This window comes from Pelodiscus sinensis, chromosome 15 (genome assembly GCF_049634645.1).
Source record: "Pelodiscus sinensis isolate JC-2024 chromosome 15, ASM4963464v1, whole genome shotgun sequence".
Lineage (NCBI taxonomy): Eukaryota > Metazoa > Chordata > Testudines > Trionychidae > Pelodiscus > Pelodiscus sinensis.
In genome coordinates this window covers 25,223,466-25,249,121 of record NC_134725.1, presented here as the reverse complement: position 1 = coordinate 25,249,121, position 25,656 = coordinate 25,223,466, and the positions used below count along the sequence as shown (strand labels likewise).

The 25,656-nt window shown below is 42.4% G+C and overlaps 1 protein-coding gene across 5 annotated transcripts in view; it reads left to right on the top strand.

The window, feature by feature from the left end:
* ADGRD1 (adhesion G protein-coupled receptor D1) overlaps positions 1–25,656 on the top strand; it is a 327,867-nt gene that overhangs the window by 2,272 nt on the left and 299,939 nt on the right. For 2 of the 5 annotated variants that reach the window (XM_006120531.4, XM_075898423.1), the window contains exons 3-5: positions 8,732–8,815; positions 11,363–11,458; positions 17,743–17,865. In XM_006120531.4, coding sequence (XP_006120593.2) covers positions 8,732–8,815; positions 11,363–11,458; positions 17,743–17,865 — 303 coding nt within the window. Of the gene's footprint in view, positions 1–5,072; positions 5,293–8,731; positions 8,816–11,362; positions 11,459–17,742; positions 17,866–25,656 lie in introns of those variants that run through there. The other 3 variants (XM_075898421.1, XM_075898422.1, XM_006120532.4) reach the window with 3 other exon arrangements.

The following is a 25,656-nucleotide window of genomic DNA, read 5'->3' as shown; positions in this document are numbered from 1 at the left end:
GCTTTTCCCCAAGCCGGAAAAAAGCGGCAGCCATGTTAATGCAAATGCTGCGGGGGATATTTAAATCCCCCGCGGATTTGCCTATTCCAAAGTCTACATTAGCATCCCTTTTCCGGAAGGGATGCCAGTGTAGACGTAGCCTTGTTGTTAGAGCCTCCTCAAGATGAAGTGGCTATCAAATGGAGGCAGCATGATTTAATGCATCAGATGCTGGACTGGGAATCAGAAAGAGCTGCATTCTAGTCCTGGCTCTGCCACTAGTCTATTGTCTGATGTTAGGTAGGGTAAGTTCCCCTCTCTGTGTTTATTTCCACTCCTTACCTGTCTGTGGAGACAGTAGGCATTTTGGGTAGAGACTCTCCCTATGGGCATGTCTACACTGGGGAGTTATTTTGAAATAATTCCCCTTATTTCAAAATAACAAGACGAACCTCCACACTATCAAGCCTGTTATTTCGAAATAAGGGGCTTGTTATTTCAAAATAATAATTCCTGCTGGTGAAGAGGACTAAGCTTATTTTGAAATAGTTATTCTGGGAGTTATTATTTTGAAATTATTTATTTCGAAATAACCTGGTAGTGTAGACATAGCCTCTGTCTTTGTACAATATCTTGCATAATGGAATTCAGATCTCAGTTGGGGCTTTTAGGAGCTAGTGTAATATAACTAATAATAATGAAGTGTTGTTCTCTGACATAGTTAGTTATTGCTGTCTGTTCATTTTCTGCATGGCCTTTTAGTTTTTCTCTGACTTCTCATTGGTATCTCTGATTCCCTTTACTCATTCAAAAATTAGATGGTACTGGATGTGGCAGACATCTGCACAAAGCAGCCTCATAAACCAGTGTGCATGCTCTATGGCAGTGGTCTCCAACCTTTTTACACCCAAGATCACATTTTAAATGACAGACCAAGCCAAGATTTACCGCCCCTCCCCTTCCTTGAAGCCCTGCCCTCTCTATTCTCCTCCTCTCCATCATCTGCTATCCTCAACCCTTATACTGCTACTTTAAAAAAAAAATTCCACCATTCCTCGCAGCTACTCACCTGTGCTGTTGCTCAGTGAGTAGCTGCTCCTCAAATGAGGAAATCTAATGTAAATGTACTGCACAGGCATGCAGTTCAGAGAGGGCTCAAGAGCTACTCCTAGAGCCCCTCAGATCTACTGGTAGCTCGCGATCTACTGGTTGGTGACCACGGCTCTATGGGTTGCCTGATCTGTTGTCTCAAAGAGGGGGAGTAGTTAGACTTCATAGAAAAATTGGATCAGCATCATCTGCCCATGTAAATTCTTCTGATACCCTGGAAAGCTGCTGCCTTCATTTACTCTAGAGGATGTCAGTATATGTTCTGGGAACACAGAGCGAGAGCCCATACCAAAGCTTTAGGGACTCACAGGAAAATACACTTCCTCCTAATCCTATACATGCCTTATTCCCTCTGCTTTCTTTTCACACCAGAAATCCCAGGAGGAGCAGGGCTTGGGTTGGGATGTTCAGGAAATTATATCAGATTACAAGCATCTCTTGTGATTTGCCTTTCTGTTTAAACACTTTCTGTCTTTCTTCCAGTTAGGTCTGACCACAAGTTTTGCAAATGTGCAAAGTAACATATGTGGTATCATTTCACCTCATCCATGCATGCATCACATGCTGCAAATAAACTAACCAGCCCCACTGCAGCTGCAAACTGGACATTCAATGGCCTGGTTAGCAGTGCCAACTGGATCCTCCAGGCTTCCTTTTTAACTGGGGGTTCTGGTCCAAAACCAGATACCTGGTCACCTTATTGAAAATATTTTTGGGCAGGGAGGGCAACTAGGGACTCCAGTCTCTTATATAGATCAATAGTGTTAGACAATACTATAGATGGCTAAATAGGGCATCACTAGGGCTGGTAGGTTAGGTGTGAAGCAGGGCTGAAGCAAATCCAGCTGCTTTAGTTCCACAGACCTACACTTACCAATTCTCCATATTATACAACCCTTCCCCTACACTACTGTGGTATTTAGCAATTACATCAGCAACATTCCCTAATCCCCAAATCCCTTCAGTCTTCAAGCATTGAAATCCTGAAATTGTGGCAGGGGGGCAAAGAGGAGAGCAACATCTAAAGTAAAATATTGATTGTGCTGGCTACAGTTTCACTAAAGGTGTGGCCAAATCCCTTCAAGTCTACAATGAAAAATAAACTTATTTGTGTTCAAAACCAGTGTCTCTATGTGACAGAACTCCTGTAACACTGTTAAAGTGAATGTAACATTGAGAATGGGCATTAAGTGGCTTAAGTGCCAGGGAAAATCTGCTTGTAGTTGGTGTTAACTTACATATCCACGTTTTATAAGACCCTTGGAATGTTTGGCTAGCGAATGGGCTAAATGTTAATTTGAGCTAGTTCGGCAGCATGTTACTTTTCTCACTGTTTTCAACTTGCCTTCCCTGCCCCCTGTCTTTTCCTAGGTTCCTGGGATGTTGCCAGGGAGTCCAAACAAGTTCTAGGAGAATTATTAACTCCATGGAATTATATGACAGGGTCATACTAAATCATTCTGATACTTTTATCTGGAGTCAGTAGTAATTTCTTGCTACATGAGTTAACCCTAGTCAAGCCACTCCTTATCTCTCCGAGTTACAGAAAGATAAAGGATTACTCATGTTAATAAGAGATGACAGGACCAAGTCTTTGATTAGGCTTCCTAACTGCAATCCAAACATCATAGTAAATATACACTATAATTTATATATAAATATGTGTGTCTGTGTACATATGTATATATATATGTTAAATAATTTTGTTTGTGTGTATGTATAGGCATGTTTGTATACACACACCTACGAAAGGTAGGGAGATGGACTTGTAGTTGGGTTGTTTTTATTTTGCTTTTCCTCTCTATTACTCCATTCCACTGCTTTTTGGGGGGAATGCATGGGGAAAGGATAACATGAGTTTTGTGCAGGTAGCTGAAAAATGATAGGGAGGTCATTTGGAAAGCAAGACTAGTAAATAGTTTCTAAGCATGGAAGGATGAATGGAAGGCATATACTTGCCTGAGACAAAGAACAATTGGGCAGGGACTTTGGATTCTAGGTATCTAGCCATTGAAGGTGACTGGAAGACATAATATTTTGTCTTATGATTGGTTTTGAAATTTATTTTTGTTCTGCATTGGAAGGACAAGACTGTGTGGGCAAGTCTACACTGGAGAAGATTGACCCTCTGGAGGCCGATCTTCTAGAGTTTGATTTAGTGGGACTAATGTAGAACCTCATATTGAATGCTGAGGGCAGCCCCTGAAGGCATCCTGTATTCCTCATTCTGTGAGGAGTAAGGGAAGCAAATGGAAGGGTGTGCTCCCATTGGCCTCCTGCAGTGTAGATGTTGCAGTGGCTCAGCTTAAGGTAAGCTGACCTATCTGGTCTAGTGTAGACCTATGTATTTGGAGGTTACGGCCCTGTCTTAGGAAGTAAGGCTCCTATGTTCAAATCCTGCCTTGACTGATTCAAAGTAGAGTTTTTCAACCCAGATCACCCAGCAGAGTAGGATTCAAACCTTGATCGTCTGTGCCCCAGCTAACTAGCCAGTAATAGTCTCTCTTTCCCTTCCTCAAATCTTCCTAACATCCAGTTTATTGGAAACGGATAAGTCTCTGAAAAATGTTTTAGCTTCAATGAAAGGTCATATGTGGCTTAGATTTCATGTTGGCAAGAATGTTTCAATCAGCTCTACTAGCCCTAGTGTATCTGTTTTGGGGTTTAATAGAAGATATGAATCTTGGGTATTTCCTAACTAGCACCAAATTCAATTAAAAACAACTGAAAAAACAGTAAAAAAAATTTAACCTCTGTAAATGCTGGATTTGTAGATACCTTCCCCCACCTCACAAAAAAGAGTAAACAGATTTATTTATGCCATTAGAATGATTTGTCATCATGACGAGCAAAAAAACCCATGCTCATTTTCAAGAGTCTGGCTCTGGCTGATTACACATTCTTTTCCAGCACAGCTTGCTTTATTCTAGGAATAAAAAAGTTTCTTACAAGTAATAAGATAACATAAAAATGTTATGTATTTGCCTTTTTATTAATCCTAGACCCTTGATATAGAGCATTACCTTAACACACCATTTAATTGTTTTGGGCAGTCTGCTTCTGCTCCAGCTTGAGAATTCACATCTCCTTAAAGCATTCTCTAGTTGACATCAATTAGATTCTTGAGATAAATCTGCCATTGGGAAATGGGAACCATCAGATGATCTGCTTTTGTCAACTTGTTCACCTGGAGCGCAGTGTAACCATCTGCAACTGAAGAAGATGTTTAGGGAACAAAATGTTCCTATTAGCCATAAGATTTATTTTTTCACTTTTTGTGGGGAAAAGGAGGTTCTGAAGAAATAGCAGCTGTTGCATACTGAGCAGTTATCTCTTTTCCAATGCCACTAAATATTTTGGAATCCAGTTCAGAAAACTCCTTCCTGTGAAGAGTGTGGTTTGTACTCTTTAACCTGTGCACCCTCCCAAATTTCCCCTAACATTACCCTTATCTGTGTTTCTCAATTCCATGGCTTGCTCCAAAAACTTGACAGTATGGCCTCATGAGAATCCACGATTCAGTTTATGGTTGCTCAATACCCATCAGTAGACAAAGTCTCTCATTGGAAAGAGAGGAAAACAGAACCGTTCAGTATAGCGTAAAGGCATGTTAATTTATGCTGCTTTCTTTGGGGAAAGAGGAAGAGTCTTAAGGCACTCAACTTACCTCTTCTACCTATCTCTTGAATTCTGCAGAGCTGAAACACATATAAATAGGTCCTTACAGATATAAGGGAAGGAGGAAAGATGTTGTAAAAAGGAAACTGCCATTATGCACATATCTGGCATTTGGATAATCTCTGAATATTGTCATTAAAATTATGTAAACACTGTGACTTAAGCTTTAGAGTAATGTGTGGAGGATGCATGAAATATAGAAATGTATTTGTTATATGAAAACAGTGGTTCTCAAACTTTTTGGGATCTGGAGCCCTTTACATGAGTAAAAATTTATGTGGAGCCCCAGTGGTGTATGTTAATTGCATCAGTTCGAGGCGATTCTCAATTGTACTTTTAAAGGCTTTCCAGTTTGTCAACCTCGCAGAGCCCCTGGAGATGTATCGCAGAGCCTGGGGTGCCGCAGAGCACAGTTTGAGAAACACTGCATTAAAATATTAGGACCAGTTTGTCCAATTGGTATGAGTCAGAATGTAACTTCAGTACAGACAGTCCTGCTGACTTCCTCAAGCTAGACCCTGCCAGGTAGGTGTCTATCTAATCTGTTCTTAAAACTTCCAATGATGGGGTGTCCATCACTTCCCTTAAAAGCCAAATCAGGAACTTAACTATAATTATATTTAGAAAGTTTCTCCCTAATAGCTAACCTAAATCTCCCTTACTGCTGATTTAGCCCATTACTTTGCATCCTACCATCAGTGGACATAGAGAATAATTGATCACTGTCCTGTTTCTAACAGTCCTTAATGTATTTGAAGCCTTATTAGGTCCCCATCAGTTTTGTTGTCAAGAGTAAACAGTCAGTTTCTGTGTGGAGTCTTCTTTTTCTTATCAGGTCAGGTTTTCTAAATGTGTTATTTTTGTTGCTCTCCTCTGGATTCTCTCTATTTGTTCACAATTTTTTCCTAAAATGGGGTGCCCCGCACTGAAGATAATACTTGTATTCCAGCTGAGACCTCACTGGTATGGATCATCTTTTGTCTGAGGTATAATAGCCTTTTAATACAACCCAGATGATTTTAGCCTTTTTTGCAACTGCATCATATTGCTGGCTCGCGTTCAATTTGTGATTCAGTAACCAGGTCCTTTTCAGTAACTGGTTACTGCTTAGTCAGTTATTCCCCATTTTTGTGGATGGGCATCTGATTCTCCCTCCCTAGGGCTATGTCTAGATTGCAAGCCTCTTTTGAAAGAAACTTTTTCGAAAGATACTTTTGAAAAAGCCTCTTTTGAAAAAGCAAACCGCTTTTTCGAAAGAGAGCCCCCAGGCAGCCTGGATGCTCTCTTTTGAAAAAGCACAGTTTGCATTACATAGTGCCTTTTTTTTGAAAGAGTACTTTCGAAAAAAGGCATTATTCCTTGTAAAACGAGGTTTTTCGTGGTTGAAAAAACTTCTGTGTTCTTTCAATTTATTTTTGAAATAACGCAGCAGCAGTCTAGATGCAGTGGAATTTTTTTCAAAAAAAAGGCCACTTTTTTCGAAAAAACCCTGTAGTGTAGTCCCGTGGTCCCCAACACAGTGCCCGCGGGCGCCATGGCACCCACGGGGGCATTTGTGTGCACCCGCCAAGTGCTCGGGGTTGGCCTGGCCCCGGGCATGTGGTGCATGCATGGGTGCGCAGTGCTTGGCGGGGGGAGCGCCGGGCGCGCAGCGCTTGGCGGGGGAAGCTCCAGCCCCGGGCGCGCGGCACTTGGGGGGGAGCGCCGGCCCCGGGCATGCGGCGCTTGGAGGGGGTGCTGTCCCCAGGCGTGCGGCGCTTGCGGGGGGGCACCGGCCCTGGGTTCACGGTGCTTGAGGGGGGCGCCGGCCCTGGGCGTGCGGTGCTTGGAGGGGGCCCTGGTCCCGGGCACACGGCCTTTGGAGGGGGCCCCGGCATGCGGCTATGGGGCGGGCCGCCCCCGGGCGCGCAAGTGTCCCTGCCCCCTGGCGCCCGGCAGGCGAACGGCCACGCCCCCTGGTGCCCGGCAACCTCAAATGGTTGGGAACCACTGGTCTAGACACATCCTAGGTGTAGTAATTTACACTTGTCTTTATTGAATTTCATCTTTTTGATTTCAGCTCAATCTTCCAATCCTCCAATTTGTCAAGGTTGTTCTAAATTCTAATCCTATCCTGCAAATGCTATCGGATCCTCCCAGCTTGGTGTCATCCGCCTATTTTATATATTCTCTACTCCATTATCTGAAAAATTAATGAAAGTATTTAATGGTACTGGATCCAGTATTTGGTACTGGATCCAGCACAGAGCTCTATGGAAGCCCACTAGATCAGTGGCTCTTAAAGTCACCATCTTGCAGGTGGACCATGGGCTTGGAGCTCCCCCCACAGCAGGGAGCCTGCACTAGTGCTCCAGCCCCATGGTCCCCCTTGGATCGTCCGTTCCACATTTGTGGGGGGATGTATCAGACTTGTGGGAGAAGTAAGCAGAGCTGAACACTGCCACTCCCATTCTCCCTAGCTGGGGGAACATCAGCGTAGGAAACCACTTGCATGAAGTCTTTGCCTACTGCTCCCATTGGCCAGAATCACAGCCAATGGGAGCCTGGAAGCATGAACCAAATAAGAACCCTCACCATCCTTCGTGCCCAGACCCCACACCTCCATCACTTTCATGTACCCCCTCCTGCTGAGACCCTGCACTCCTACCATGCTCTTGCAACTCACCTCTCTCCCAGACTTCAGGTTCCCACCTCATCCTGCATCCATTTTGTTATCAAGGGTGGTTGGTAGGTGGTCTGCAGGAAGGTCTTCATTGAGCTGGGTGGGCCACAGGAGAAAAAGTTTGAGAACCATTGCAGTAGATACATCCCCCCAATTTGAACTATCAATATGGCCTTTCAACCATTTTGTATCCCCCTTACAGTAATTTCATTTAGAGCATTGCTCCCTGGTCTCCTTATGAGAATGTCATGCTAGACTGTGTCAAAAACCTTACTAAAATCAAGGTATACAATGTCTACAGGTTTCTCACTAGCCCAGGACTAGGCCCCTCCCAGGACTCTCAGGTATGCAGCAGCCACTGTTTTAAATGCTGGACTGATCCCTGTGATTCTCTACTTTGGAAGGAGGAGGAAGCTCTGGGTGATCTCCCACCCCCAGCCCAATCCTCAGCTCCTATTGGTTGAAAACCACCAACCAATCAGAACTGACCCCAGCCAATATCTCATGTGCTGTTGTCCAGAAACAGCCAGTCAATATGATATGAGAGACTGGCCTGGTGGGGGGAGGAGGAGTGGAGAGCAAGCCTCTCCCTTCTTCCAGTTGATAGCCACGTGGATGGAACCCAGCCTGCCTTGGGGATGTTATAGCCAGGAGATGCTTAGGTTAGCCCGTCCCAGCCAAAGTCTGCCTCTGGCACCACTGCCCCTCTTGCACTCCAATTCCCTTCCCCAAGTCACCTTCCACACCCTTTGCACCCCCTGCCCCAGGTCACAACTCCCTCCCACCCTCTCCTCTTCTGCACCCCCACTTCCTTCCTGACCCAACACCAAAATCCCCTGACCCTGGTCACAATCCCCTCCTTAACCCAAACTCCCTCTCAGACCTCACACCATCTCCTGCACCCCAGTCCCTTTCCCTGAGCATTCTTCTGCACCCAGCCTTCATCCTAGAACCTGCACCCCATGCACAAAAAAGTGCAGCCCTTGGCCATTTTCCAATGGAGTGCCTCCCCCCAAAATTATTGTGAACCCCTGCACTAGCCCATAGCTGTTTCTAATGCAGTGTGGGTAGAATAAGTAGATACCTTTTTAAAACTGTCCTCTGTTGCATAACATATGGCTTTAATCCCCATTGGTGTTTATTTCTCTTTATTTCAATGGCTCACTCCTGGTGTGCAGTGTTTAGTTTACATAAAATGTTTTATTTTGCCTAACCTTTTGATCCCCCTCTTTTTCTGGTTTCTACAATGAAGCATCTGTGGAGATGTATTATGACCTTTTACAATTTGTTTTTCCTTGCAAGGGTTTGAAGTTTTACAGACAGCATCCCACTACTGGCCCCTGGAAGATATGGATGGAATCCATGAATTTCGGGATACAAATGGAGGTAGAAGCAGGACTCATGACAATGATAGTAACATAAGTATTTGTGAAAGTCAGTATGTAGCAAGAAAGCTAGAGATATCAAAGCTAAATGGGTTAGAGCTAAAGCCATGGTAGTTGAGAGCTACTTATTTGTGAAATATTTTGACAGTCCAGATGATTTTGCATTTCAAAACTGTGGGGTTTTTTCAAAGTATTCTCAAACATTTTATGAAAAGTCTGCACATTGTTAGGATTATGGAAGAGAAATTATTTTGTATTCCAGAGTGTCATTAAGTTCATATTATTGTCATTTGTTTGGTATATATTTACCTATGCAAAAATACACACAGTGGGTGGGATTTTCACTAGACCCTAAGGAGTTAGGTATCTCTCTCATTGATTTACAGTGGGAGTTGAATGCCTAATTCCTGTAGGCCCTGGATTAGATTCAGAAAGGGACTTTGGTTTTTAAAAACTAACCTGAAATGCATCTCTTAAATCATCATCATCATCACAATTAATAGGAGCAAGAAATACACAATTAAGGATAGTAAGTGCTCTTTTTCAAAAGGAACAATAACTGTGGAAATTCAGAAGCCATTTCAAGAATATATTCAAATAGTTTAATATATAGGGCGTTATCCTAGAAGTTTACTTGCTCATGTGAGCACCTCTGTTGCAATCTATGGTTTAACATAGATGAATAAGGATTACACATAGGAATGAAAGTTTCTAGGATTCGATTGCAGGAGGTTTTCTGGAAGGATGACAAAAACATCTGAAAAATGTTTGTTCTTTCTGTGTGATTTTTTTTGTTCATGTTGAAAGTTATTATTAATGTTATAGGAGATAATCCATTTTCTTAGTTTGCGGCTATTTATATTTTATCCTCCAATGCATGCATCTAATTCCCATTGGCTTCAGTGGGAGTTGCACGCCTGCATCTGAAGGCTGACTCTGAGATAAAGGAAAGGTTTTCTTTATTGCTGTGTTCTCCTGCAGGTGACCATTTTCCTGCTTTTTGATACCACTTTCTGATTACATAACTCTTTAATTCATTGCTGGAGTCCCTCACATTATTTTTTCCACTTGTAATATCATGCAATTGTTTTCATTCCATGTTTCTTCTTATAAAATCTTGTCCTTCATGTTAATCCATTTTATTTGTTGATGTCATTGTGTGGCTGTGATCCAGTTTCATACCTCTCAACAGTTCACTCTTCTGAAAGTCAGTATCACCAAATTAGGTTCTTTTTGAGCACTTTAAATATTAACTGGTTGTTATCATGGTTTATAGCGGTAACACCCTAATGGCAGAAATGACTGTAAATTAAAGGGACATCATTGACATGGAATCTAGTAAATTAAAAAAAATTAAAGAGTTTAAAGGTATTTTCAGCTGCTGCTTCAATACCTTTGTCCCTTTGTTAATTTTTTCTTGCAGTTTTACATCATTTTTTTTTGTTTTAAGATACATTTTTTCCTCTTTTGTTATAGGAAATACTTCATTGATTTTTGGGCCTTAGGACGAACAATGAAAATGAATGCATACAAAATACTGTTAAATGTACAAAATAAGCAAATCAAAACAACAGTAACATATTTTTCTCTAATAACTCACTATTTATGGCTCTTGAAATGATATAGGAAAAATATCTGGAGACCAAAATATATATTTTTTTTGTAAGCTGATGCTGTTGCTTGAAGCAATGCTTTCTTCATGTCGGTTTCTCTAAGGCCTGGTGTACACACAGATTTTGTACCAGAATAACTATGCTAGTTTCAGGGGATGATTGTTTTTACATGGATATATTTATGCCAATACATTCCTTAGTGTGTATATAATTATAACTTATTTCCCTTCCCATAAAGGAATAACTAAAACATACAATTGTGTCCACACTAGCTGTGTCTAGACTGCATCCCTTTTCCATAAAAGGGATGCAAATTAGACACATCGCAATTGCAAATGAAGCGGGGATTTAAATCCCCCCCGCTTCATTTGCATAAAAATGGCTGCCGCTTTTTTCCAGCTTGGATCTTTGCCGGAAAAAAACTCCAGTCTAGACGCGGATCTTTCAAAAAATAAAGCCTTTTCCGAAAGATCCTTTATTCCTCTTAAAATAAGGAATAAGGGATCTTTCGGAAAAGGCTTTATTTTCCGAAAGATCTGCGTCTAGACTGGCGTTTTTTTCCGGCAAAGCTCTGAGCCGGAAAAAAGCGGCAGCCATGTTTATGGAAATGAAGCGGGGGGGATTTAAATCCCCGCTTCATTTGCAATTGCGATGTGTCTAATTTGCATCCCTTTTATGGAAAAGGGATGCAGTCTAGACACAGCCATTGTGTGTAGTTGTGCTACTTTAACTATACTGTCATTAAAGTAGTACTTCTATGTGTATATAAGCCCTTAAGGGAAAAAAAAGATGCCCAAGAGGTTAAAAAAGTATAATTTACAGGGACACTGAATAACATTTGATCAGTGCTGTGTTGAGAGATATAGACTGGACAATTCATATTGATTTTGTGTTTATTCATTGTTTTGCTTATTTTCTTTTGTTATTTCACCTAGCTCTAAGAATCCACAACTTCACTGTGCTTCCTTCCCATAATTCTACCTTTGTATATACCAATGACTCTGCCTACTCTAACTTCTCTGCAACCGTAGGTGAGGATTCAAGTATTTTTGTTCTGCATTTGTCAAACTGGATTGGTCTAATGTTGGATTTGAAGTTAACACTGTTTGGTTCATTCTTAATGATCCTCTGAACTTTATGGGTCATATTCTGTTCTCAGTTACTCTTACATAAATTGGGAAAAAAGCTGCTGTGATATTATTTAGTAACTCTGGAATAACACTGGTGTAAGCAAGTAGAGCAAGGTTTGTCCTCATGCCTAAGAAACCTCTAACCATTTGAGATGAGCTGTAAATAGGCACTGAAAAATCAATTTGGATGACATTTCAATATAATTTGAATGATTTGTTTATAAGAACTGATTTATAAAATTAAAAGAAAAATAGAGTTGTTGTTTTTCAATTTGTGACCATTAAAGTAACATGTTAAAAAAGAGAACCCTGAAACAATTCTGCAGGATACAAGGGAAAATGGGAGCTACCCATCATGACATGTCTGATTAAAATAGCAGAAAAAGCAGGTACATTGTGTGTTTAATGAAAACTTTCCTATATCTATGCCAGTCAGTAGATCAGAAGGGGAGTAAGCAAAGTGGAAAATGATGACTACCCAGGCAGGCATTTTCAATAAAAATGTATTGGGTCGGAATTTTCACTTGCACTAGCATAAGAGTCACTTCACTGAATTCAGTATGGTTGCTCTAAATTTGTGCAAATGCAACTGCAGTTGGAATCTGACCAGCTACCTTCCTCATAATTAAGTATCAATTTAAAGCTGGTTGTTAGAAAAATGTAAGTGACCAATGAGATGATGAAGGCAGCAATGGTTTAAGTAGTTGGGCAGCTTCAATGTAAGGGTGTGTCTAGACTACATGCCTCCGTCAACGGAGGCATGTACATTAGACAGATAGGGAGAGGGAAATGAAGCCACAATTTAAATAATCGCGGCTTCATTTAAATTTAAATGGCTGCCCCGCTCTGCCGATCAGCTGTTTGTCAGCAGATCGGGGCAGTCTGGACGTGCTGCGGTCGACAAAGAAGCCTTTGTCTATCGGCGCAGGTATGCCTCGTGAAACTAGGTTTACCTGCGCCGATGAACAAAGGCTTCTTTGTCGACCACGGTGCGTCCAGACTGCCCCGATCTGCCGACAAACAGCTGATCGGCAGAGCGGGGCAGCCATTTAAATTTAAATGAAGCCGCGATTATTTAAATTGCAGCTTCATTTCCCTCTGCCGATCTGTCTAATCTACATGCCTCCATCGATGGAGCCATGTAGTCTAGACACACCCTAAGAGAGTTAACACTGAAAGCAAAAGGACTCCTGTACCGTATTTTTTACTCTCTAACAGCAGAAGTGGGCGGTCAACTCTGAACTCTATAAAATAATGAACTTCAGATGACTCTGATTCTTTCAGTCTTCTCTTATCTGCTTTATAGTTTTCACAAAATACGATACATTTTATGTGAACATTAAAGAGGATGACACTGATGCCAAAGGAAATACTATGAAAACTGGAATGTGTACCTCTTTGAGATTTATCCTGGCGAGATAGATTCAGAGGTTGTGCTGCTCACTGGGAATACAGAAAAGTTTGCCTAATTTCGTAATGCTAATGCCTTAGAAGAATTTAAAGGAGTCAAATGCTGACTAGAGTTTAGAGGTTTTTTTGTCCCTAATGAAGAACAAATACCTGGAGACTGTATGTTTTATGGACAGCAAACTGGGGATGTATCAAGAAATATTTTAGACCAGCTTCACTGAAGGTGTCTTTTATGCCTCCCTACCTGTCCTCTTTTCCCCAGCCTTTGTCTACACTGCAGGGTTTTTGCACAAGAAGCTTTTTGCAGAAGAGATCTTTCACACCTCAAAAGCATATCACAAAAGTGATGTGCTTTTGTGCAAGAGAGCGTCCACACTGCATGTACATTCTTGCGCGGGAAAGTTCTGAGCACCTGTGCTTTTTGTGATAGGCTCTGTTTGTGCAAGAATCCCGTTAAGTGTCCAGACACACCTTTTTGTGCAAGAACTCTTGCGCAAAAAGGAGTTATGTCTTATAGAAGGAAGTATACCTACACCGCAAAAAACCCTCTGATCTGTCAATTGACTGTAGATTTTCTTGCTTGAGATGTGGATGCTCCATGGGTCTTTGTGCAAAAATGGCTGTTTTTACGCAAAAACCCTGTACTATAGACATAGCCCCAGAGTAGGGTTACCCGAGAGGGGGAAATGCTACTTGGCTGCTGGCTGTTCCTCCCCTCCCTGTGGTCTCAGCTGAATATAAATCATAGAATCATAGAATCCTAGAGCTGGAAGAGACCTCAGAAGGTCATTGAGTCTAGCCCCCTGTCCAAAGCAGGATGAACCCAAACTAAATCATCCCAGCCAGGGCTTTGTCAAGGTGAGACTTAAAAACCTCTAGGGATGGAGAGTCCTTCTCCTCCCTAAGTAACCCATTCCAGTGCTTCTCCACCCTAGTGAAATAGTTTTTCCTAATATCCAACTTAGATGTCCCCCACTGTGACTTGAGTTTTGGACCTTTATTAAGAGACACAATAATATTTATGGGACCGACTCTGTTCAAAAACTTCATCAACAATTTAGATATTGGTATAGAAAGTACGCTTGCAGATAATACCAAGTTTGCAGATGATACCAAGCTGGGAGGGGTTGTGACTAATCTGGAGGATAGGGTCATAATTCAAAATGACCTGGACAAATTGGGGAAATGATCTGAGGTAAATAGGATGAAGTTTAATAAAGACAAATGCAAAGTGCTCCACTTAGGAAGGAACAATCAGTTTCACACATACAGAATGGGAAGCGACTGTCTGAGAAGGAGAATGACAGAAAGGGATCTAGGGGTTATAGTGGACAATAAGTTGAATATGAGTCAGCAGTGTGATGCTGTTGCAAAGAAAGCAAACATGATTCTGGGATGAATTAACAGGTGTGTTGTGAGCAAGACACAAGAAGTCATTCTTCCACTCTACTCTGTGCTGGTTAGGCCTCAATTGGAGTATTGTGTCCAGTTCTGGGCACCGCATTTCAAGAAAGATGTGGAGAAATTGGAGAGGGTCCAGAGAAGAGCAACGAGAATGATTAAAGGTCTAGAGAACATGACCTATGAGGGAAGGCTGAAGGAACTGGGTTTGTTTAGTTTAGAAAAGAGAAGATTGAGGGGGGACATGATAGCAGTTTTCAGGTATCTAAAAGTGTGTCATATGGAGAAGGGAGAAAACTTGTTCATCTTGGCCTCTGGGGACAGAACAAGAAGCAATGGGCTTAAACTGCAGCAAGGGAGGTTTAGGTTGGACATTAGGGAAAAGTTCCTAACTGTCAGGGTGGTCAAACACTGGAATAAATTGCCCAGGGAGGTTGTGGAATCCTCATCTCTGGAGATATTTAAGAGTAGGTTAGATAAATGTCTATCAGGGATGGTCTAGCCAGTATTTGGTCCTGCCATGAGGGCAGGGGACTGGACTCGATGACTTCTCGAGGTCCCTTCCAGTCCTAGTATTCTATGATTCTATGATTCTATATGAGGAACGGGGAGTGATGTGTATGTTGCACCATCTATAGGGTGTAAAGCTAATTTCCTATAGTATGACTGGCCATCTCTGGAGAAGTATAGAGGTAAATGAGGCTATAGCTTTGCTTCTACATTTTTGGGGTGATTCAGGGATGCCAAAGGGTCAAGTCTCTGCATTCTCCTGGCCCATGGAGTGTTGCTGAATTGAATGCAAGCTCAGAGGACACATATAAAAAATTCTGTTTGTACTCTGGTCCATTACCATGCATCTATGCTAGGACCATATACAATCTTACCTTATCTCTGTTATTACAGCCAGGTGATTGCAGATACCAACCATAGTCCTGGATAAGACTTCTGTATTTCAGCAGGAAAAAGACCCTATTATTCTTGCCAGTGCCTGTCCAATGGACAACTCTTATCTTGAAAGTGCCTTTTACAGAAGGCAGTGTTTTGAGAAGACATAAAATTCTGAATTCTCACTGTCATTAGAAATCCATGGCACAGTTTGCAAAAATGGTATTTTTAACAGTAATGCCCAGGACAAATTCCAAATGAGGCACTTGAATTCTACCTGCCTAACCTGTAATTAAAGAAAAATTGTGTGGTATTTTGTGTCCTGCAGATTGAAGTGTTACTGGGAACTTGTCTTCAGTGTTAAAAAACCTGACTGTTTTATCTCTGGGTAACTAACATGCATGAGTATCATGAGATAAAAACACAGTGAAGACAAAGCACTTCAGTTCCATGATCTGCCCATTTGCGACAGCATGTCTGCCCTGCACTGGCCCTTTAAGAGATTAAAACACAGCCCTGGGTGAGGGCTGGAGCCAGGGATCAAACAGCTGCAGTAGATAGCTGCCAATTAGGGACCAGCTGTAGGCTATATAAATAAGGGCTCCAGGAGGGAGGAAGGCAAAGACAGGTTTGCTCTGGCTGGGGACCTAGTTGCTATGGAAGTGAGAAGTTTCCTGATTTAGAGCAGGGCTGGGGAAAGTCAGTAAGGGCTGAGGAAGCTCTGGCCAAGCAAACTCTCAAGCTGCAGGGTCTGAATCAAATCCTCAGGGTACTAGTGCTGTGGGCAGGCAGGCAGGATAGGCAAAAGCAGCAGGTCCATTCCCTTTTGCCAATGATAAGTGGCCATTTCAGATTGCAGTTTGCCCCTGTGACTAGATGAAGACTGGCAGTGGGTCACTAAGGCAAGGTGGGCATAGGGGGATTGAGGGCCCACAGAGGGGGAGGATTTGAGAGTATAAGGGCAATACGTTAGGGCAGTACCCAAGTAGTAGTATGCCATTGTCTGGGAGAGATGTGGGCTGTGACCTAGAGTAGTGGAGAATAACAGCAACAGCGGGTTAGACACCAGCCAGAAGAGGGCACTCCAGCAACAAAAGGCTAATTCCCTGAACTACCAGCAGGTGGTGTTCTTGGTGCTGAGGCCCACCCTGTCACACCAATATCTAGGCCTGGAAACATCTGCAGCAAACTTACCTTATGGCAAACCTAAAACACTTTGTCTTTACTGAGTTGTACTTTTGGATAGTTCACCTTCATTCCATCTGAGATAAAAATCCCACAGGTGTGAGGGTTTTTTTTAAGCAATGAAGAAGACAGGGCCTAAAAATCACAAGTAGTTACACATGTTAAATAAGAACAGTCATGTTCTTTTGAAACACCCTGGAACATATGTGCATTTCTGCCTTCTGCCTAAAATACTTCTAGTATCTTTCTTTAAAATGTTCTTTTTGATGAAAAATGATCAAAAAGTCATTTTCTAAAATAGAAATGTTTGAGAGAAAAAAAAATTTTTTTTGGCTCAAAAAATTTCCCGGGGTTTGGCGAATTCCCTGACTAACTCTATATCTGAACAATAAGCCGGAAATGTCTATCAAGTGCTACCTGTAATCAGAACTCTAGAATATGTAAACTTCACTCCGGTTATTTTCAAGTTCAGGTTGTACCTCCTTTGTCTGGCATCCTCAGACCTTACCAGTCCCAAACAAGTGGATTTGGCAGACCAGGGAAAGTCCTTCCCAACATGGCTTATGCTGCCCGGATGCCCCTGGCTATGGCACCAGCCCAGCCTATTCTGTCTGTCTATGGCTCCCCAGGCTGAAGCTCCATGGCTGCCACCAGGGCTGGAGCTCTGTGGATACCGCCGCTGCCCCCTGTCTCCATGGCTGGAGTTGGAGTTCTGCAGCTGCTGCTGCTAGCCCCTGAGCTCTGCAGCTGGGGCCAGAGCTTTGTGGCTGCTGCTGACAGCCCACAAGCTCTGTGTCTGGGGACAGTGTTGCAGCTGCAGCTGCTGGCCTCTTGCTACTGACCAGCCTCAGGGGCTGGAACACTCTGCTGCTCCTCCGCTTTCCCCCACAACATGGGGCTCCCAGCTGAGTCGTCGTCCTCCCCTGCCATTCCTGCCCCACAGCCCAACTTCTCTATACCTGAGCTCGGTGGTCCAGGAACATCCATGGTCCTGCTGGATCAAAGATGTTGCCGGACCACAATGTCCCAGTTAAGTAATTTCTGGGTAGTAATTTCTGGCCCTGCTGGTTCTGCTATACAGATGATTTGTTTGAACAGGGGATTAGGAAGGATAGATAAATATAATTTCCATAGATTATAATTTATGGTAAGACTGTATGATGTGTCTTTCATTTATTTTATTCTAAAAAGGGGAGACAGAAAGATAAACATATTAAAAATGCTTCAGTCATTTGAGTCATGTCCCAAGAAACTGTCAGCACATGAGAATGTTAAAGGATTATATTTTAATTTTCTTTCCTTAGATATTGTAGAAGGAATGGTCAATAAAGGAATTTACTACACTGGAGAAAAAGGAGTTACCTTTCTATTCTTTGGAACCTACCAAAATTCTTGCATTAATAATCCAGACATTTGTGGACCTGAAGGTGAGTGCCATACTATCATTATTACTGTTTATTTTTATTATAATGTAATCATAAAAATTCCAGTAACCATGGTGAGTTAGGCCATATCTTTCCTTGGATGACAGATCATGTAGCCTCAAGATATCAGTGGCAACTGTGTTTAAATCCCCTCCCCTTTTTTGGCTGAAAAAATTAGTTAAAAAAACAGCTCAAATTTTTACACAGGGAACTTAAACATCTGAGGTGTAACACGAAGTCTTTATTTTGCAAATACAATTTCTTTCTAAAGTTCTAATTTATGACTCTGCCAATTACTGAGTAAAAAAAATAGTTACAACTACATAGGAAAAAACTTTCTCTCTTGAATACCAGTTTACATTAAGCGTAATTCCACTAAAATCAATGGGATTAGACAGCATCTAGCTGGTTATTGTAAGAGCAGAACCAGTCTTCCTGTGTTCCAAAACAATATTCCTTAACATGACAAGAACAGAAATACTTATTTAAGCACTGCAGCATGTCAAACAGAGGTGTTGTCTTGTAGGTTTCAAATTTAGGAGATTAGTAGATGAAGTCTTTTTACCAAAACGTGGTGGCCATTTTTATGCAAATTAGGTGCGGGATATTTAAATCCCTGCCTCATTTGCAATGTCAACCTGCCTAATTTGCATCCCTCTGCCAACAGAGGGATGCAGTCTAGACATACCCATAGAGACTAACAAATATATATATATATATATAGGCTTGTGACAGGGCACTTTCTCTGCACTGGCCCTTTAAGGGCAAACCCCAGCCCTGACCAAGGGCTGAGAGTAAAGGCCCAGCTGAGGTAGGTCTCACTAATTAGGGCCCAGGTGGGGGCTAGATAATGAAGGACTCCTGGAGGGAGTGGGAGAACTGACTGTGGCTCAGGACAGAGAGTAGCTGGGACCTGACTGCTGGGGAAGCAGAAGGTTTCCTGGAGGGGCGCAGGTCCACACACACCCTTTGCCAGTGATGAGTGGCCATTACAGACTTCAGTTTGCCCCTGCAGGGGTTAGATGAAGACTGTCAGTGGGTCCCTGAAGCGAAGGTGATACAGGGAGACTGGGTGCTTCCTGTGGGGAGAATAGGGTGCCCGGGGAAAGGGAGGACCCTGAAGTACATGTGGAGGAAACAACACACTCCGCCCCGGAAGGGGACACAGAGAGACTGGAGTGGGCACTGTCGGAGGGCAGTGTCCTGAAGAGGATGCTGTGGACAGGAGGAACACAGGGAGACACCACCTAGAGGGGGGCACCCAGCGAGGCAGGCGAGCTAATTCCCGGGACTGCTGCCTGGAGGCGCCAGGGTGGTAGGTCAGACCCATGAAAAGGTTCGTGAGCTTTTGTGGGTAAAACCCAATCATCTGAGGAAGTATATGAAAGCTCATGATATTATATATATTTTTTGTTAGTCTCTGAGGTGCCACAGGACAACTTGTTGTCTTCACATATAGACAGTGGCTCTTCAGCATGCTTGTGATTAAGAACTTGGTCTTATAAGGCGCGTCTACACAGCAGGGGTAACCTTAAAATAATCTATTCAAATTGAGCTATGTCAATTGTGTAGCTTATTTTGAAATAGCTCATTTCAAAATTGGGGGCATCTACCCCGCACTTATTTTGAAATAGAGCACTCTTCCTCCGACTTTCCTTACTCATGCAATGAGGGTTACAAGAGTCAGAGTAAGAAGTCCTCCAACTTGACAAGCATTTCAACATTATTTCAAAATAACTGCCTGCTGTGTACACATGGACAAAGTTATTTTGAAATAATGCTAGTTATTTTGAAATAATGTTGCTGTGTAGACATATCCGTAGTCATGACAGTGAACAGGAATTTCATATTTACCATCACTGGATGTAGTACTGGATGCTATAGTTGTAGTACTGAGTTATAAAGTGATTACATCAGTTGCTCAAAAAGTAGTTATTTATTCAAAAGGATTAAACAGACTACCTGTGGGTCATTGCTGATTTAGCTATAGTGCTCTTGACGGACAAGAATGGCATAAGGTGCAGAAAGTGCAAGAGTGTTCTGCAGCATATGGTATTTCATGAAATTAGTTCAGATGGAGAAGCCAAGTTGGAGGATAGGGTGTCTTGATTTATGTCTTGTTGCAAAGGCCAAGAAATTGGCAGATAAATGTTCTTGGAGTGGTAGGGTCTGTCTCTGAAATAAGTCTGAAAATATGGCTTTTTCCTCCTCGCCCTCTTTTATTGTTTTGCCAGACCCTCTCCCCCACAAAAAAACCCCAACCTGAACACAAGGATTTTGCCTCTCCATATATTAGAATTAACGTGTGTTTTTAACAGCTTCTTTATGAATCCTCCTAAATACTCTTCAGATGAGGCACATCCAATAAAGATTAGGTTAGACCTCATATGTTATTCGCTGGATATGGCCAGCTGGAATAGCATCTTGGATGGAATATCTCCAAGATGCTGCAGAGAACGGTGCTGGCAATTAAAAAGGTGGCATTCTTTTCTCCTCCGTGAATGAGAGTCAAATCAATATCCCAAGAGGACATTGTATGAGAGCTGGGTGAAATTTTTGGCAAAATCTTTTTTGGAGAATAAAATGCAGATTTGGCAATGCAATTATTGTGAATTTGTGTTGGTTTTGCCAAAGTGCTTGTGGAAAAAGGGAGGGAGTCCCTCCCTCCCTTAAGGCAAAGTGCCACAATATGACATTTTTATTTTGAATTTTTCTTCAATTTTTTCTATTGAAATATTTCAGATCAAATACAACCTTTCATATTTTTCTGATTCTAAGTTCATCTGAAATTAAAAAAATATTAATTCACTTTGTCCCTTGATTTATTTTTTTTACAATTGCCAGTGAACCAAAACGTTTGTTGGTCACAGTAATCTATATTGCCCGGCTGCAGATGATGTCTTTATGATGAGATGTAACAACAAAATCATACTCACGAATGATCCTAAAGCTCTTTTCAAGAGAATAAGGGTTTCAGTTAACATGGACTCAGAGGCTACATTGACACTGCAATGCTATTTCAGAATATCAGAATATTCTAAAATACCTATTCCATGTCTTCACAGCAAGCCTGTTATTTTGAAATATAACGGGATTGCTATTCTGACATCCCTATAAATCTAATTTCATGAGGAACTCAAATTGCGTGGCTTATTTCGAGCTATGGTGCAGTGTAGATGCACACATAGTTGTGAAAGGCAGGATAGCTTATACCTATCAGCAAGATGTTTAATTATCTTTATTGCGTGCCATTAGTCAATGGCAGCTTTTAACTGTTTTCTGTGAGTATAGAATTGGACTTCTACATCTCATTCTGAAGCTCGGATTTTGCTGGCAGGGGAAGTGAAGATACATATGTACTCAGGGCTCAGTGCTGCATTTGGTTACATGGATGTACTCTTCCTGAGCTGAGCAGGGCACTACAGAGCAGTAGTTGCCCAGCACTGGGAAAACTTGTTAGGCGGGCAAGTCTAGATGATTAATGTCTCCTTTTGGCCTTAAAACCAGTAAATCTCTGAATTAAGAGTTGTAAATTATTATTGTTGTAAATGTTGGCATTTTTTCCCATGGATAAATAGCTTCATTATCCAGAGTAATTCCACCAAAGTCTATGACACTACTTTGGCTTAACATTGGGTAAACAGGGTTGTCAATTTTGGTTGGACACATTCAGGGAGATTTAATCACATGGCACAATCTTTAATTAAAAATTATCTTTAATTCCTAGAGATTCCAGGTCGGTGTTGGAGGGCTGTCAACCATATGGGTAAATGAGAGCAGAAGCTGGTCCATTATTTGTAGTCTCACAATGTGATCTGAGATTTGCGTGAGGCCCTTTATTAAATGAACAAATGATAGTGATGCAAAATAAACCAAAGCCAGGTTGACATTTGGGGCCTGTTTTGTTTGACAGGCCCCTTACTTTTGTATTGCAGAGTAGTTCTGACCTCCCCTCCCCCATGCTCCATCACATACTGTGAATACCCCACCTTAAAACTCTTGAGCTTTGATAAACTGATGGATAACATAATTCCACATGGCATCCTTAACTTGGTGCCAGTTTATGTGGGCTAATTTGCACCCCAGAATAACTAATAAAAATGCCTCTTAGGTTTGCAGAGGAAGAATTAACCCAAGGCATCTTGGCCTAAAAGCATGCAGCCTAGGTTTGGAGTCAAATGATTTTTTAAAATATATGGATAATGTTTAACGGTCATAGGCACTAGCGAGACTCCGAGAGGGTTTGCTGCAGCTGCAAGTCATCAGCATTCAAAATCTTTTTTTTTTTTGACTGATGTGATATAACATTATTTTGTTTTCTTTTGTATTTGGTTATTGGATTCAAAAAACTGTCAACGGACTGCTAAAATATTTGCCAGATGTAGTTATGGGGTTGGTTACACTATGTGGGGTGTGGTTTAAATAAATGCTATACAGATTGTTGGCCTAATCCAGGAGGCTAAAAAAATGACCTTTCTGCTGCCTTATCTTACTATACTCTGCTTACCATGCCCTGTTCGCTATTTCTTATTTTATCCATTCTTTTCCTCATCTCTCCTCCCTTTGACCAGTTTTTCTCCTCCGAATCCTATCTCTACCTTTCCTCCCACCATATCACCAACCCCTTTTCATTAATCGTAGCTCTACCCCTATCTTCCCCACTCCCTATACTATCACTGGCAATTCTCATCACCCCTACTAGGAAAACCCAGGAGCATGCTAAAGGGGAAGATTTCTCAATGAGCTTTTTTCCCCCACTGATATTTATCTGCATCAGATGCAGAGGGGATTCAGTGCTCCCCACAAAACAGGCTACAGGCTTGCCCTCACATTGCATGGATCTCCCAGCATCAGGAGATCAATATGAGGCTAGGGACATTGCTCAAAGTTTCCTATGCTTCTGTATGACAACTGACAACTATGGCTGTGCAGATGCTCTCCTCATACATGGCAAGAGGAAATCTGTATGCAGTAGGCTTCCTCCAAGCATGGGTTTAGGGCTGGGGTGGGCAATAAGCTGGACATGGCATGCAAGGTTAGTCCCTGGCAGGCAACCAACACTTTATTTACCTTTGCCTCCATGGGTATAGCTGCTTGAAGCTCCCATTGGCCATGGATCACCCTTCCTAGCTCATGGGAGCTGTGGGAAGTGGTGTCCCGGTCTGTGGTGCTTCCCACAACTCCCCTTAGGTGGGAATGGTAATCTGTGGTGAATGGGAGCTTCATGTACTTGGACCTGCGGAGCCTCAGGTAAATAAAGCTCCTGCAGCCAATAAGGGGCTATTCCTGGTGAATTGCATCTGACCTATGGGCTGCTTATTGCTAGCCAGTGGTCTAGGGAGTATGATCCAGCTTGCAAATTATAAATACAAGGAAGAAAAAAATGGACCATTAGGATGGTGCCTGACTAACCCAGAGAAACCACATGATCTTTGATGGCAACCCTTGCCCCTCCTTTCTATTATTCCTAATTCTATTGTTTATTAGTAATGTTGTGTGGACACGCCCTGAAAGCAGGGTTACAGCAGTGGTGAGCACTCTTGAAAATCACTCCCATTATTTCTATACTCAGTGAGAGAGCCTACAAATTCTCTCTTCTTGTAATCAGTCCTATATGTCTGTTAATCTGATGAAAGTACTTTGGTAGTAACTGTTTTGGGGAGCAGACTAAAGGCTTTTAGTATTAGTTTGAAAGCTCTTCAGGTCACAAGATTTTTTAATTGGTCTGTCTAGCAGGTTTTGGGCCCTACAGTATTGCCAACTTGCATGATTTTTTACCACGAATTTTGCAGTATCGGCAGTGTTCCCTCTAAGTTTTCCCACCTCCATGTGGAATGAAATTTGGTATGTGCACCAATATGAAGGTGATGTGCAACACAGAGATGATGTGTGACACGTCATCTTCATATTGGTGCACATAACACAATTCCTGAGGCCAGGGTTGAGGTAAGGGGTTTTGAGTGTGTAAGGCGGCTCAGTCCTGGGAGTTAGGATGGAAGATATGATGGCTGTAGCTGAGGGCGCAGGATTTAGGATGGGACCAGGAATTTGGGGCTCTGGAATGGATCAGAAGTCTGGAGTGCAGGGGTGTAAAGGCTCTTCCTGGAGGAGCAGGCTCTAGGGTGAGCCTGGGTTTGAGGGGTTTGAGATTTGAGAGGGAGTTCCAGGTTTAGGGAGGGGCTCAGGCCTGGGAATTGGAGTACAGGAGAGTGGGCTGGGAGATTGGGTTGAAGAACGGGGTAAAGACTCTGGATCGGATGTGTGGGATTTGGGGTGGGACCAGGGATGAGTGGTCTTGGAGTGCAAGAGGTGACTTTTGGTTGGGAAAGCTCAGGATGGGTCATGGGTTTGGGGCTCAAGCTTATCTGAGTTGCTCCTGATCAGCTCCACTAAGGCACGCTGGTTGGTGCCTGCCTGTCCTGCGGCATCACACTGTGTGTCTAGACTGCCGCACTGTGCCGGATCAACTGATTGTCGGCACAGTGTGGCGGCCATTTTTATTGTAATGAAGCGGGGATTATTTAAATCCCCACTTCATTGACTATGTGGAGTAAACTACTTCTCATCGCTCCACTGGTGGAACCATGTAGACTAGACACACCCAAAGGGTGCAACAACTGAGGGAGGAGAGCATGAGGCTCCACAGTGCACTGTGCATGCTGCTCTCACCCACAGGCATCTGCCTCCTCAGCTCCTATTGGCCAGGAAATGGCCAGTAAGAGTATAGAGTTGGTGCTCAGAGTGGGGGAAGTGCTCAGAGTCCCAGGGTCCTCTGCCTAGGATCTGGACCTGCTGGCTGTGACTACTTCCTGCTGGAGCCTGTGGAAGGGAAGCCCTCTCTTCTGGCCATGACAGCTCTGTGCTGGGGCCGAGGAAGGGGCCCTTCCCTGCTGGCTGTGGCTGCTCCATGTTGGGACTGGTAGGGAGGGGCCCCTCTCCTGGGACCACTGCAGCTCTCTCCTGGGGCCAGCGAGGAGGAATCAGTAGTACGTCAACATTTATATTTGACCATGAAGAATTGCTCAGCACTCATTCAATGCTTATGCTGGGAGCCCTGCAGAGTGCCTGGACAATTTACAATGGCCTGAGATTCCTAGCTCTTTTGAATCATCTAGCTGGTCTATTGTGTACTGATGGTGGTCCTGATAGTGGGCAAAAGTTTTATAAAAGTTGCAATACATTTCCTTGTTTCCCCAACATTAACTGAAACATACACTTGGAAAGATTATAAACATCAAATGGTGGTTTTCCTCTTTTGGTTGTTTGTACCTGTTTATCTGTCTTTTGCTTGATTTTCTCTGTCTGCATTTCTTTTCTACTGAGACTATTTTAGAGTGCTCACCATTTTTTGATGCTATAGAAGAGTAAAATGACAAAGAAAATTATGTTGGCAGTTAACAAATTATCTGGTAATGATTTAGAGCGAGATTGAAAATATTACAGAAATAAAAAAAACTGTACGATCAATGAAAAATTCATTGAAAGTTCAGGGATCTATGTAGAATGGTGTGTTTGATTTTATGTGGTGTAACTTCTTCAATACCTAAACCTAATGGGTAAATTAAGTGGCATTGTTAATATTGAATTTCCTTGCTTTTATTAAATTAGGCCATTCTTTAAATTATTGGCAAGACATGACACTAGATTTATTCATAGTGAGCTGGCGAGCAAATATTATGTTATAACTTTTTAAAAAAATGGTAAGAATTCATACAACAGTCAATACTTAGTTGCTTACTGAAAATAGAAGAGCAGAGGAGGTTATTCAGTATTCTGCTGCAGGCTTATTTCTTC